The 15,928-nt window shown below is 36.2% G+C and overlaps 1 protein-coding gene across 1 annotated transcript in view; it reads left to right on the top strand.

Moving 5' to 3' along the window:
• The window catches only part of ERP44 (endoplasmic reticulum protein 44), an 87,737-nt gene that overhangs the window by 23,993 nt on the left and 47,816 nt on the right, over positions 1–15,928 (top strand). Inside the window, exons 2-4 of the mRNA XM_081236946.1 lie at positions 8,332–8,404; positions 10,160–10,199; positions 15,054–15,169. Coding sequence (XP_081093072.1) covers positions 8,332–8,404; positions 10,160–10,199; positions 15,054–15,169 — 229 coding nt within the window. The remainder of the gene's footprint in view (positions 1–8,331; positions 8,405–10,159; positions 10,200–15,053; positions 15,170–15,928) is intronic.

Genomic DNA, 15,928 nt, shown 5'->3' with positions numbered 1-15,928 from the left:
CAAGAAAATGAATTGCAACAATTTTTTTCTTTTTATTTTCTATGGTTGTTTTTACTGGCAGAATTTGATTTTAGGGGTTATATTATTCATTTTTAAATTATTTGTTTTTGCATAGAATTTGTTTTCCCAAACATGTCTGTGCCCACCATGTTTTGAGTTATTTAATGAAGAAGGTTGTGACTGTTTTAATGTTTCTTTATAAAAGCAGATTGGTTCTGACTTGTCCAAAATGGGTTGCCCTGATATTATAGGAAGGTTGTATCACTGAGCAATTTAAGGGTTAAAGTGGCTTTCCAGTGCTATTCTATACTTAGTCCTATTTTTCCCCTCTCTTTGAACTTCTGGCTCATTATAATGCTTCTGGGAATACTAACAGTGAGATGTGCCTTGATTGATACTCAGCTTCAATACAGTGCCTGTCAGCCTTTCTCTGGGGACCTTTCATATCTCTTAGCTCCTTGCAGCTAACTGCAGACCTCTGTGTTTCTGCTGCCTGCCAACTTAATGCAAAACTGAGAGTGAGACTAGTGGCCCCAGGGAGGAGAAGCTGCCTGGGTCCCATGGCATTGGGACTTCAGGTGGGAGGCTGATTTGTCAATCTGGATTAGAAATAGAAGGGAGCTGTTGCCTGGTACATTACTTATTTCTTGCTATAGAAGAGACATAGTTTGTAAAGGGCTTTGAGAATCTCCCAGCAGAAAGGCAGGTAAATGATAGATTTAGCAAAAATACACTAAGCTGTTACTGCAGAGCTCCTAGCAGATGTAATGGCAGTTGAGAACAGTAATGCCGTAGGGAAGGAAACATCCTCTATTGAAGCTTCTATTTTTTGCCAATAATTCTAGTGTAGAAATATCTATTCAAGCAGAAGGCAGTATACTTTGAAAAATTAACATCAATGTAGATTTCTAATGAGATTTTAGATTCCACATTTTTCTAAAATCATAGTATTACGCATCTCAATACAGAATTCTCACGAATGAGTATTACTGTATTCATATTTGAGGACCAAAAACATTGTACAAAGTTTAAAATGAATTTACATGCTTGTAGAGTCAAGAGTTTTGTTCTCTAAGGCAGTGGTACTTAATATGCATAGGAATCACTTGGGGATCTTATAAAAATGGAGATTCTGTTTCAGTAGGTCTGGGGTGGGGCCTGCATTTCTCACAGACGCCTAGGTGATGCCAGTGCTGCTGGTTCAGGGACCACCATTTGAATGCAAGGTTTTAAGTATTGAGTTTTAAAACAAACAAACTCACTGGAAATACTTTCTGTTTTCTAAACTCATTTATACTAAGATATTCTAATAAAACACTTAAAGTAAGGCCTAGCAAATGCTTTTGTGACTGTAAATCTTGCTATCAGAAATCATATTTAATAACCTCTTCTTCCTGGTACTTTATTAGCTTCTGGTCCTGAAAGTCTGAAATCATTTATTTTCATGACTGAATTAACAACCTTACAGTGGAACAATACAAGACGTATTGGATTTTTATCCACTAACGTAGCATGGCTATTTTTAAATGAGGGTATTCTATGTGCTGAAATGTCTGGAAGTCATGCCAAGGAATAGCTGGGGGAACTGGAAGAAGGTATTGCTGGGAATTCGTGACGGCTCTTAGACAGCAATATAGAGGGGTTTCTGCAGTGGGTGGGAAGATCACTTCTGAGATTCCCTCTAAATCTGAGTCTATGAATCATCACCTAGTATTGTGCTTTTCATTGTTACATTATTAAAAACAAATTTTAATACAGACTTCATTCCTATTGATAACCTTATTTTCCTCAAACATGTAAAAAATATTTATTGACTATTCCCATTTCTGAACCCCTTTCCCCTATTTCTTACTTCTAACACCCTCCCTCTAAATTCTTAGTTTATTACCATAATCCACCCATTCATTCACCTAGTACATATTTGAGTGCTCATTGTGTACTGGTAGGGTACTGTAGTAGGTGATATGTGGGGTACAAAATTGAATAAGGAACAGTCTCTTACTTTCAAGGTACTCAGAGTCTCCTAGAGGAGGTAAGATGGCACAAATAATCTGTGTGAAAAATAATATGTTAACACCCTAAGAAAGTGCTCTGGAGGTTCAGAGAGAGAAGTTAATCACTCTTGTCTGGGACCATCAGGAAAGGCTTCATAGAAAAGATAGCATTTGAATTGGGTCTTGAAAACTAGATAAGCTTTCCTAGCTGTTTCAAGCAGAGGAAACTACATGAGCCAAGTATGGAGGCAAGAGACTAAGATGACACATTTTAGGAATTGCAAGTACTAAGACCCCTTGCTCTTGGATTTGTAACTTAGAGGATTTGGACCATTTGTGAGTGACCCTTGAAGGGTCATGTAGTAATTTTTCTGAGTTACTGATTTTATTCCCTTCCTAAGAGCCTAATGTTTCAAGTCAATGACTGAGGCTAGTGATTGGTGTAGCTTAGCATTCATATCTTGGTCCATCTTTATTTTTCTCTATTCATTCTCATTCCATTCTCATTTTACCACATGTTATATGGGAGGACACTATATGCTTATTAATAATTTAGAATTTGTGAAGAGATTGTTATGGTTCCTCTCAGTTGCCAAGAGTCTACTGCAAATAGGATGACCATATATATAATTTATTGCCCAAACTGGGACCCTTTTGAAAGAGAGTGGTGCTATTAATAATATTCCAGGGCAACAGGCATATCCTGGGTTTGTCTCAAGCAAGCTAGAGTAAGTATATGGCCAACTAGAAAGTATGGTTACTCTAACTATAGTTCTTGTTAGTTGGAGTATAGAATATGGACGGGGAGCAGTACCATGTGATTTAGGAAGGCAAGTGTGGGCTAGTTTGTGAGTGGTCCTAAATGCAGGCTAAGGAGTTAGGCTTTTATACTGTAGACAGCGAAAAACACTTGGAGTTTTGTTAGGGGCAGAGGAATCAATATATGCAAAGCAGCATTGGAAAAGACTAGTCCGGACTCTGTGGGCAGGTTGGATTGAAGGGAGATATTGATTCAGAGAGTGTCATAGTACTCCCCTTTAAGGGTATATTCAAATGGTAACTACTCGGGCTTCCCTGGTGGCGCAGTGGTTGAGAGTCCGCCTGCCGATGCAGGGGACACGGGTTCGTGCCCCGGTCTGGGAAGATCCCACATGCCGCGGAGCGGCTAGGCCCGTGAGCCATGGCTGCTGAGCCTGCGCGTCCGGAGCCTGTGCTCTGCAGGGGGAGAGGCCACAACAGTGAGAGGCCCGCCTACCGCAAAAAAAAAAAAAAAAAAAAAAAAAAAAAAAAAATGGTAACTACTCGAATGGTCTTAATGTACCAGGAAAATGTATTTATTTATTTTAAAAATTATGCTGAGAGCTTTAATAACTCGCTTCCAATATGTGTTATTATTGATGTTAGTTCGTACTTCTAAAGATCCTGTTAGGTTGGTGTCTTGTTCAACTAATGTTTTTTTCAAAAGAGGAATAGCACTGGGGCCTAGCAGTGAATGCCAGAGCATTTTATATGTGTTCGTATTATAGCATGTTTATGTGTTAATATTGTAACAATTAAAGTTTGACCTAACATTGAGAGAGAGTGCATAGTAAAAAATCTTCCCAAGATTTATTTCTAAAATACTTTTTTTAAAAATCATGTAACCAACTTTTCATTGTATCTTGTTTCAAACTGATGTCTAATTTAGAGAGAATTTTGATTTTGCAGTAACTCCCACTTCCCTAACCTACATTTTTCCTTTTTCTATCCTCATGGAGTAGGTTGGCTTTTGGGAAAGAAAAGGCATTTTCTACCAGGAAAACCAGATAAGGCATCCTGGAAGAGGGAATCAATCCTTGAAGGATTGATTATGCAGTAGTGGAGAAGAGGACATTCCACAAAGAGGAGACCATGTATGCACAGAGAAGGAAGCAGAAAAATTGTGGGGCATATTTTGGGAAAAGCAGCTGGCTACTGGGTGGCTTAAAAAATGCTGTGGAAATACAGCTAGTGCACTGGCATCACCAGCCAGTTAGGTGGTCATGAAGGATACAGGGAAATTAAAGGAAAGGAAAGCTTTTTTAGTTCCCAAAGATATCTCAATGTTTAAAAACCATCTAATGGAAGAAAATATACTTTACTTGCTAAAGAAGCTCCTATTTATTTATTAAATTAAAAAAAATTTATACAATTTTAAAGGTTACTTTCCATTTACAGCTACTACAAAATACTGGGTATATTCCCTGTGTTGTACAGTACGTCCTTGAGCCTATCTTACACCCAATAGCTTGTACCTCCCACTCCCCCACCCCTATATTGCCCTGCCTACCCCCCAGGCCCCCCCACTGGTAGCCACTAGTTTGTTCTCTATATCTGCTGAGTCTGAAGAAGCTCCTATTTAAAGCTAGCCTTTCACTTTATTTGTTTCTTAATGAATTTGGGTGCAGTGTTTACTATTTACTATGTGCCTTTTATATAAGATCATATCAGTAGACATGTCTCAGACTGAAATGTTTAACATTTTGTACAATAAATGCATGTGGAAGGAATTATCTAATGAATTATAGAAGATTATTGGAGATGCTTCTCGGTTTTCTTGGCAAGAAAATGAGCTAATGAACTGAAGAGAGTGAACAGTTTGTAAAATATTTCATAAGTTTATGTCTGTATATTTACATATGTTGTAATATTCCATCATTAGAGGCTAAATTCTCCATGACTATTAAGATCTACGGAAAATTTCTGTGTAGGTTTTTGTTGTTTCTTTAAAAAAAAATTAAAAGTTTACTTCAAGTCTAAATTTAAAAATTAAATGATTTCCCTCCTCCTTTCCTGGTTTAGAGCTACTTGTCTTTATTTTACTTAAGCACTATAGCATTTGACACATAAAGGTGTTTCCCCAGGAGAATATTGTTTCTGCCCGGGGCTGACATGAAAAGAAACGATTTGTCAGACTAGTGGAGCTTGCTAACAATTCAAATAAACAACTTGTCTTTCCTTTCATACTGCATATTAATAGAAATGTTAATGATAAATTGCCTCTTTTACACCCTACAGGGAGGAGAAATTATTGGGTCAGAGACAGTTTTCTTGCTTTGGGCCCTCTTAAACACAGCTGTTAACAGAATTCTTCTTACCAGTTGCATGCTTATTAGCACAATGTTTCTTACGTAATGGTTATGTTTAATACAGCCAAATTGATTGTGCCTCATTTTTGTCATTATCTAACATGTAAAAAGCAATTACATTTAGAATATACTTCCCTGGAAACGTGTATTTTGATAGGCAGTAAGTAACTCTTCAAAAATGGGCTTCCTTAGATTATACAGCTGAAGGCCACGATCATATCTGTATTTATCACTTTTTTCTCCCCTCCTTACCACCACCACTAGTTTGAGCTCCTTGAGATAGAGCATGAACGCTATGCCTTGTGCATTTGTGCCCTCAGTACCTAGCAGACATTGTAAATGACTAAGTTATTTAATGACTTGAGTTTGATATTGACCAACTTTGTTGCTTTATTTTTATGTGGTCTTCTTGAATTTTTCTTCAGCGTACAATCCACTCTAAAATCTTCCTTTATCAATATAATTGTTAGAAACAAGACAACAGGCCCCAAATGGAGTTGCTTATGCTAAGCCCCACATCACCAAACTGAGGCTTAACTTACAGTTTAGGCTCTTCCAGAAATGGAATCTAAAGCAGTCAATCAGGAGTCTCCTGATCAGCACATGTTAGGTAATCTGCCAGATAGACCCCTGCCATCTTCTAAAGGAAATTAACTTTGCAATAACCAATCCAATTTTTTTGCCTAGTATAACGTCCTTGTTCCTGCTCCCCTCTGCCTATAAAAGTCTGATATTTTGTACAGCTCCTTGGAGCTCCTTTCTATCTGCTAGATTGGATGCTGTGTGCTTCAAATTGATTTCTGCTCATATAAACCCTTAAACATCTTAATACGCTTCAGTTTATCTTCTGACAGTTTATACAGTTGTCTAGAGCTGGTCATACACTGATGTGGGAAGGATCTGTTAATTGAGGTATGGGTAGTAAGTAATGACTAGTGAGGGAAGTCTGATCTTTCCAGTTGATTTTTGAGGTATTGAAAATAATGAAATTAGTTATAGAAGTAAAATATTCAGGGATTTTAAGTTATCTAGCTTACTTTTAGGAGAGTATAATTTACTGGTTGCTAACAGAAATAATGTCAGCTATTGGCTACACTATTATGGTAACTTGAAAATAAGACTGGTATTATTCTTAGGTTTTTTCTAAGAAAAGAATGAATTTATAGCAATATTTCAAATAATTAGATGGGCTTATTTACCTACCAGCATCAACATGTCTCTTTATACTATTCAGAAATTGAATTGTTGGTGAATTATACAATTTTGAGTTGTAACTGTTGTGAGTACCAAAAGTGTCCATGAAATGAGTGGGCAGAGGAGTGTCTTCAGTACCTTGATCGGGGCCTAATGTTAATTGTCACTTGATAAAGAGCAGTGGTTCAGCGAATGGGCTTCCATACATAAACGAGATTGAGCAAAAAACTGTCCAGGCATCAAATGGGCGCAACCTAAATGTCCATCAACAGAGGAATGAATAAAGAAGATGTGGTACATACATACAATGGAATATTACTCAGCCATAAAAAAAGAACAAAATAATGCCATTTGCGGCAACATGGATGGACCTAGAGATTGTCACACTCAGTATAGTAAGTCAGACAGAGAAAGACAAATATCATATGATATTGCTTATATGTGGAACAAAAAAAATGGTACAAATGAACTTATTTACAAAACAGAAAAAGAGTCACAGATGTAGAAAACAAACTTATGGTTACCGGGTAGTGGGGGATAAATTGAGAGATTGGGATTGACATATACACACTACTATATACAAAATAGAAACCTAGGGAATTTCCTGGCGGTTCAGTGGTTAGGATGCCACGCTTCCACTGCAGGGGGCATGGGTTCTATCCCTGGTGGGGGAACTAAGATCCTGCGTGCTCTGAGGTATGGCCAAAAAAAGAGAGAGAGAAACGAAAAAATAGATAACTAATAAGGACCTACTGCATAACTCTACTCAGTACTCTGAAATGACCTATATGGAAAAAGAATCTAAAAAAGAGTGAATATATGTATATGTATAACTGATTTACTTTGCTGTACACCTGAAACTAACACAACATTGTAAATCAACTATAGTCCAATAAAAATTTAAAAAAACAAAAAACAAATAGCAACATCAACATGGGTAATCCTGTTTATACTTTTGGGCCAAATGTAAGTTTCAAACCTTTCCTTATAGCTTGCTGCCAAAGCAGATGTGTGTCTCTTTTTGAAATTAAATACTTGCGCTTCTACCTTTATCCTCTATGCTGATTTTGTATGTATTCATTCCTTGCTTGATTTTATTTTTCATGGCCTTGTTCACCAGTCCCACCAAATACGATGCTGAAACATCTCTCTTTCACTTATTGTATTAGATATTATCAAACTACTTTGCATTAGAGACAATACACGATTTATTTGATTTTGTTGTTGTAACTTAATGCTTGTTTCTCCATTAGACAATAAACTTTCTGAGTGCAGAAAAAACAAAAACCCACAAAAAAACACATACTGTATTAAAGATGGAACCTAAAAATAAAATACACTAAATATTACTTTTTAAAATAAGTAAGCAGTTGTTAGTTTAGTTTAAAATCGTGCCTTTTCTTTGTTTTGCAGATGGCAAGCTGAGATTTTCTTTGAACACTAAGAAACACTAAGGTTTTGATAAAATTGAACTTAGCGTTTTAGACACGTTAAAGTGGATGCACTTTACTGCTCTTAACTCTCTTTTTAATAACCTCTCACCTAACACATCGTTACCACCTGTAAGTGAAGACCAGACAAGAAGGGCTTTTGGTTAACAATTTGAAAAGTCTTTCTTGAATTGTTCTTTTTATTATTTTGTTCTGTCTTAGAGACATGGTGGGATAGAATCAGCAGACTTAGCTTTTGGTTTTATATTCTTTCAAAACTGTTAATAATCTGGCAAAATTTTTCTTGTGGCACCAGAGATAAATTTGTTGAGAATATTAATTTAAAACAGTGAGTACATTTTTAATTATGTATTTAGAAGTATAGGAAATCTATTGAACCAGTTTCTAGGCTTGAGAAATTGTACTTCTACTTCACTGATCTTGTGAAGGGTTAGAATAGATAATAAAGATTAAAACCAACTGATGGATAATTTTTTAAATAGTGGAACCAACTTAATTCATAAATTTTCTTTTTCTTTTTAGACTTTCAGCATTATTTGCCTTTTGTGGAAACATTTATTAATTTCACATTTTTTAAATTTCCAGGTAACTTGGGTTCTTACCCCTGTAACAACTGAAATAACAAGTCTTGATACAGAGAATATAGATGACATTTTAAGTAAGTACCTTGATATTTTTAAAGTATACTTTCTTCTCTCTAAAGAGTTAGTTTATATACAAAAACAAAATAAAATCTCAGTTATCTAGAACAATTGAGGAGCCAGCATTCTGATTAATTCCATGGTATAGGGAATTAACTAAGCATTTTTGGTTTTAGTTTTTAGTAAAGTTTCTTAAAATGCGTAAGTCTACTTTCCTGTGTTACAAGTAAGCTTTCAGTCTTGTTTTGTTTCTTTGCCTTGTCATGAATACCACTCTTAACAATTCAGAGTATTTTGTTGCTTAGAGGCCAGCAGTTTCCACTGTGCAGTATTTCATGTTAATGACCTTAGGACACAGCCTACAATTTTTTTTTGTCTTTTTTTTTTAGCTTTTAACTAAATCACCTACTCTGATCTCTTTTATTGTCATTGGTCCAATTAAGTTCAATAAGTGTTTTGCTTGTTTGCTGACAATGTGATTGTAGATACAGTTAACTTGGGGGAAAACATTTCTTGTTTTTAAAAGTAGTAGAGGGAAGGTGAAGACGTGGTTGATAGAAAAATCACAACTTAGGAGTTTTAAGAAAATGTAGTGTGGATAAATAATGTCTTTTTTTTTTTAAGCATTCCATTTCACCCACTGGTTTGAGCAAAACTAAAAATAGTAAGAGTTAAAAGGAGTTATTCATTGACCATCATATATTGTTTTGTGTTCTTGGAACTGGTTTTAAATGCTAGAAAGTCTATTCCCATATTATGGGATCTCTTTAGAGAAATAGTGCTATAAACCTTAGCCTGTATCAGTGTCACCAGGAGGACTTATTGTCAGTATTGCTAGGCCTGCCCCCAGTTTCTGATAGGAATTGCTAGACCCCGCCTAAGAATTTGCATTTCTACAAGTTCCAGCATGATGCTGGTGCTTCTGGTCCCAGGGATCACAGTTTGTGAACCACACTGCTTTAGAGTAAATAGCAAGTAGATAAAAAGTGCTTTGAAGGTAAACAAAGGAAAAGAGAATTGAAACTTGCAAATCATCTTCACTCCTTTTATCTTTCAAATTCTAGAATATCTTTGTGGGTATGGTTTCTGTGTGTGTGTGTGTGTGTGTGTGTGTGTGTGAGTACTGAGTACTTGAGTTTATTTAAGTTTCTCTTTGTTAGGTTTAGGCAAAAGGAACAGATATATCTTTCTCATGTCTTCACATCCGGATATGCAAATAATACTGTTATATTTTACAACAGAGAATAACTGTTAAATGGGTAGGAACCAGAAAAGGTACATCTTATGCAACACTGTTATTTGTAGATTACTTGTTGCAACTAGGTGGCATCTGAGTTTTAGAAATAGATTAGTTATACAAGTCTGTTCTCTGAAATAGGATTTTATTTGCAAAACTCGGTTATTCATGAATATGAAAGGTCAAAAAATGGATTATTAAAATCCAAATCACTCCACTTCACTTTTTATGAGAGTAGGCTATTTAGTAGCTTACTTGCCTGATCTGGGTTTGATTCTCTGTTTATTTTATATTCATTCAGTGGAGGTATTAAGATGGAGGACGATACAGAGAAAAGGAACAGGGACTCCCACAAATTATATAAGCTGTCCATGACTCTCTGTATGGGTTTCTGAGTGAGAGATAAGTTACTGTGTATTTTTAGTGAGCCTTTAAGAATGGAAAAAAGACCATGATGAAAACCATATCTTTAATTATGTCATAATTATGTAGGCACGAGTAACTTAGGTTATTTGGTTTTGTTTTTCAATTTCAGACAATGCTGATGTTGCTTTAGTAAATTTTTATGCTGATTGGTAAGTAATATTTTATTTTTTTGGCGGGGGGGAGTGCGTCATTAAGTTTTTTTTAAACTTTCTAGAGGTGATTTTTCTTTGCTAGAAAGGAGTAAGTGGGGAAGCCTCTTTTTTTGTGAGACAATATTCCATATACAAAAATCAATTAAGGTTCATTCAAAGATGAAACAGCTCAATTTGGTGAGCATTTGTCTTGAGAGAAAATATACCTGATTCCATTATCCCACACTTTAAAATAAAAGCAGGTAACATAAAAACTCAGATCTCTCTGTCTCTCCCTCTTTCTCTCTCTCTCTCTCTCTCTCTCTCTCTCTCTCTCTCTCTCTCACACACACACACACACACACACAATTACGTATTGCAATTCTCTATTTTTCCTGACTGAGGAGTAAGGCAGTGTTTGGAGGTGAGGATGTGGGTGTGGCAAGTTTAGAAGAAAAAATAATCTTGACATTTTATAACATATACCATCTACTACTACCTACTACTTCTAGGAAGCCTTTACTCCTTTCCCTGTCTGAATTGGATTCTGTCTTATGTGTTCATATAGTTCCCTATGTACCACATTCTTTTCTTGCTACATTGTGTTTTTTTTTAACATCTTTATTGGAGTATAATTGCTTTACAATGGTGTGTTAGTTGCTGCTGTATAACAAAGTGAATCAGCTATACATATACATATATCCCCATATCTCCTCCCTCTTGCGTCTCCCTCCCACCCTCCCTATCCCACTCCTCTAGGTGGTCACAAAGCACCGAGCTGATGTCCCTGTGCTATGTGGCTGCTTCCCACTAGCTACCTATTTTACATTTGGTAGTGTATATATGTCAATGCTACTCTCTCACTTTGTCACAGCTTACCCTTCCCCCTCCCCGTGTCCTCAAGTCCATTCTCTATGTCTGGGTCTTTATTCCTGTCCTTGCCCCTAGGTTCATTGGAACCATTTTATTTGTTTGTTTGTTTTGTTTTGTCTTTCATCTTTGTGCTCTAGCAAACAGAGTTTGAGAGCAGAGATGTCTTACTTAGTATTCCCAGCATCTACAAGGGCATAATATATAGCAGACGTTAAAGAATGTGGCATGGGGATAGGAAGAAGGGAGCTTCAGCTGGAGAGAAGTTTGAAACACTCACATGATCCTTATTCCTAGACAATCTGTATCTTATATGACCCTTTTAGGCTTACTACCTAGTAGATGCCACTACCCTACTTCAGGCCACAGTACTGCAATTTACCTAGATTCCTGTGACAGTCTCCTAGTTTACTTCCTGTGCTTCTAGTCCTTTGTGTCTCCATTCTGTTCACTACAAAGTAAGCCGGAGTATGTTTCCTAAAGTGCAAATTGGATTAGTTTACATCTCATCTTAAAACCCTTAAATGTTTTCTGTTACCTTTGCCTAGGAGGCCCCTGATGACCTGGTCCCTTCCTTCCTCTGCAGCTGTATCTCTTGCCTCTCTCCACTCCCACATTTTGTTCTGTTATACTGAATGTCTTTCAGTTTATGTAATATTCTGTATTCTTTCATCGTTGGACCTTTAGTCATGGTATTTTCTCTGTCTGAATGGATCTCTCTTCTCTTACCCACTTGTTTACTTCCTTAAGTCTGAATCATCTTTCAAGTCTTGGATTAGATGCCACTTTCTCCAGGTCACCTTCCTACATCAGTACCCCTACCCCTACTCTTAAGTCAGGTTAGGAACCCTTTTTATATCTTCTCATAACACTACATACTTACCCAGTCATAACACTTGTATGCTGTGGTTTAGTTGGTACTTCCCTACTGTATTAGTAGCTTTGTGAAAAGGTACTGTATCTCTTTTTTCAACATGAATCCCCAAGCACTTTGCATAATACTTGGCAGATAAGTATTAACATAATAAATAAATATTTATTTTTATTTATTATATTATTTATTTATATAATTATTATATTATTATATTATTAATTTATTTATTATATTTATTAACAAATAAATATTTACTGGATGAATGATATATAGTATCTGTATTTGAAGAACTTCAGTAAAATGTTGAAGATATACAGAGAAAATACCATTTATAAAATGTACAACAAAAGGAAGCATTTTCCAAGGTAAATTAGGATTATCCAGATGTAACATTAGCCACAACATTTGGTAGAAGATTATTTAATTCAGTCCACTTTAAAGATAAAACTGAGATCCAGAGGAGTAAAGTATTTCCCCACAGTCACCTGACTAGATTATGGCAGAGTTAAAACTAGAATGCAGTTATTTTGATGGAGGGATTTTGTGTGTTATAAGAAAAAGAAATAGAACATGCCACTGACCTTCTTGCAAAAAGTGAATTGGAAATGTGGAATAACTGCAGTTATTTGAGAAACATATTACCAAAGAATACCTGGAATTGTTCATAAATTAATACTCTTTTATTCAACTGAAAAAACTTGGGTAACTGGCCATAGGACATAGACTTACACTGTGTGGCCTCAAAGGCTGGATTCTGAGTTCCCTCTGGAAGTTATGGATGTGGCACAGTTTAAGGAAGAATTCTCTAATAGAACTGCCTAAAAATATACCTGAGAGGACAATAAACCATAATAGGAACTTAATAATGCTGTTATGTGCCAGACTCTTTACATATATTGCTTTTAATGCTCAGAACTACCCTGAAGGTAGGTATTATAATTTCCATTTTAGGTTGAGGAAATTGAGGCTCAGAAAGGTCAGATGGCTAGTAAGTGGTGGAACTGGGATTTAAACTCAGGTATGTCTGACTCCAAAGCTTATTTTTTTCCCCACTAGGTTATACTATTAGCAGGTGCCCCTAAATTGTCCCTGCAGAGACTTTTACCCATTTGGTTGATTTGTAAAGGGTCGATTCAAGTACTAGATTGGAGATTGGATTCTGATGACCCTTAAGGCCCTGTTAATAGATCTATTTTCTTTGGTTGTGTTACTTTTATAAATGTAACTTTCCATATGTATGAAGGTACAGTAATATTGCAATTGAATTTTTATTTCATCTTCCCCTTTCACATTTTGGTATTAAAACTGATCCTATTTTAAACATGAATCTGTGCTTAAGTGCTTACTGGGCAGCAAACTGGACAATCCAGAAAGGAGCCGTTAATATCTGTCTTTACCTTGCCCATAAGCCAGGAGCCTGTCCACTGATTCTTTACTAGGCCATATCCTAATTCTTCAAGAAACCATTAATCAGTCCTTACCCCTTGCCTCCCTGGCCCTCTAGAACGCTATCTTCAGCAAACTGTAAGAACCCACAAACCTGTGGTCCTAGCCTCTCCAGTTCCTCCAGTCTATCAGTTTATTCATTTAACAGACATCTACTGAAATGCTTATTAGAATATGTAGTCAAATAAGACACGGTCCCTGATATCCACAGACCTCACCCACCTATCCCAGATGGGAGAGATTTAAGAATGCTAAAAGAGGAAAGAGCCACTTGAAAGCGAGAGATTGAAGATACAGATTGTGTCTCCTTGGTATATTCTAGGACATCTCCTTAGGAAGTCAGGTGAGTGGGCTAGAAGAGTTACATACAGAAAGAAATAGGGAAGAAGCATAAAGTTTGTTTTCCTTTCACAGGCTTTAATAATATTTTTGTTGAATTATAGTTAATATGTATGACCTAATCACATGTGGATTAAAGAGCTCACAGGCTTCATTTAAGAAAATTTCTTGATGGCAAAGGGCTCAGGAAGCAATAGTAGCAATTATAGTTTTGTTGTTGTTGTTGTTAACAAATACTGCATACCTTTTTCATATGAGAATGACCATTCTAGCGCAGCTGCTTGTGTGCTGATTCTTATTCTTCTCTTTCTTATCAGGTCCCTTTAATGACCCATAGAATATATTTGTGAAGTGGTTGGCCTGATTAAGGGGCAGTCAGAATTAGAGGTATCAAGTTTCTGGAATATTATGGGGTTTGTGCCCCCTTTTAAAAGTAAAAGCAAAACAAAAACAGACAGAGGAAACATGGACAGGAAAGTCTCATTTGGGGATTAAAAAATTTTGCTCCTGAACTTAGTATATTTAATAGTTTATAGATACAAAAGCCCATTTTAACCAGAGGTAAATTTTGAGGGGGAAATTCACTCTATACCATATATCTTTTTTTTTTTTTTTTTTTTGGCGGTACGCGGACCTCTCACTGTTGTGGCCTCTCCTGTTGCGGAGCACAGGCTCCGGACGCGCAGGCTCAGCGGCCATGGCTCACGGGCCCAGCCGCTCCGTGGCATGTGGGATCCTCCTGGACCAGGGCACGAACCTGTGTCCCCTGCATCGGCAGGCGGACTCTCAACCACTGTGCCACCAGGGAAGCCCCCATATATCATTTTTATAAAACTTATTTATTTAGTATGCTAACTTGCCTATGAGATTTTACTGAACTTGTCAGGTGAATCAGTCTAATATTTGCAATAAACTTACGATTTTAAAGATTTTGTAGCCTAAAAATATGTTCATTATTTGGAGAAAACTAATTTCCTTCATAAATGCCTGAGTCTTAGTAGTTACAAGTCCAAGTAGATACATCTTAGAGGGCTTATTTCAGACTTGTTTCATTGCCACTGTGAGAGGTCCTTAGCTTTGTGCTCCATAATATTGGCCATTTTCTTCCAGTGAAAAAAACCAGAATCTTTAAATTATTTGTCCGATCTTTGAAATGGAATAGTCTTTGAATTCAAAATTGTTTTCCTCTCCAATGAATGACATCAGGATTCCTGAATTAACAGTGTGATTGTTAATTCTGTTTATTATTATATGCTAAATATGAATGGATAACAACAGAAATATCAATAGAATTTTATTGCTTCTGATTTTCAGTTTTAATTGGTATCCTCCTCTGTGCATAGGTGTCGTTTCAGCCAGATGTTGCACCCAATTTTTGAGGAAGCTTCCAATGTCATTAAGGAAGAATATCCAAATGAAAATCAAGTAGTGTTTGCCAGAGTTGATTGTGATCAGCACTGTAAGTACCTTATAGGAAGTCTGGAAGAAACTGTCCTGTCCCCACCTCTCCTACACACACACACACACACACACACACTTTTTTTTTTTTTTTCTAATGCTCTGTTTTAAGTAGAGAGCAAGCCAAAATGTTCTAGTGACCTTGGTTAAAATGTTAATATTTCATCTTTATGTATTTACAACACTACTTTCCATTTTGCCTGTGTGAGGGATTAAAAAATTTTTTTTTCATTAAAATATAGTAGGGCAAGCGTATAGGTAGTAAATCATTTTGGTTTTCTACCAAAGCAAATACCAAAATCAATAAATAAAATTGAAATACAGTTTTAGGAAAGAAAAGGATTTCTGTTAGTTTTAGAATCATGCAAAAATACTATTTGTAGTCATTTCAGATAAAACAATCTCAGATTTTGGGGTGGTTTCTTTTGTTTAAAAGATTATACTAAGATTGTCTTAGACTGTCTTTGAGGTAAAATTTGCTGTAGTTACTGATTAAAAATTTGTTGCAATGAGTTATTGGTAAGTTGCCCTGAATTACAGAACACTCCCATTGTGCAAATTTCCTATCCTTTATGTATCACCTGACAAGTAGAATTTCTGTGTGTGTGTGTGTGTGTGCATGTGTGTGTGTGACATACAGATGGCCAAGAGGCACATGAAAAGATGTTCAACATCACTAATTATTAGAGAAATGCAAGTCAAAACTACAATGAGGTATTACCTCACACCAGTCAGAATGGCCATCATCAAAAAATCTACA

Source organism: Mesoplodon bidens, assembly GCF_964165515.1.
Source record: "Mesoplodon bidens genome assembly, chromosome: 6".
NCBI lineage: Eukaryota > Metazoa > Chordata > Mammalia > Artiodactyla > Ziphiidae > Mesoplodon > Mesoplodon bidens.
This window is presented reverse-complemented; position numbering and strand designations above follow the sequence as displayed.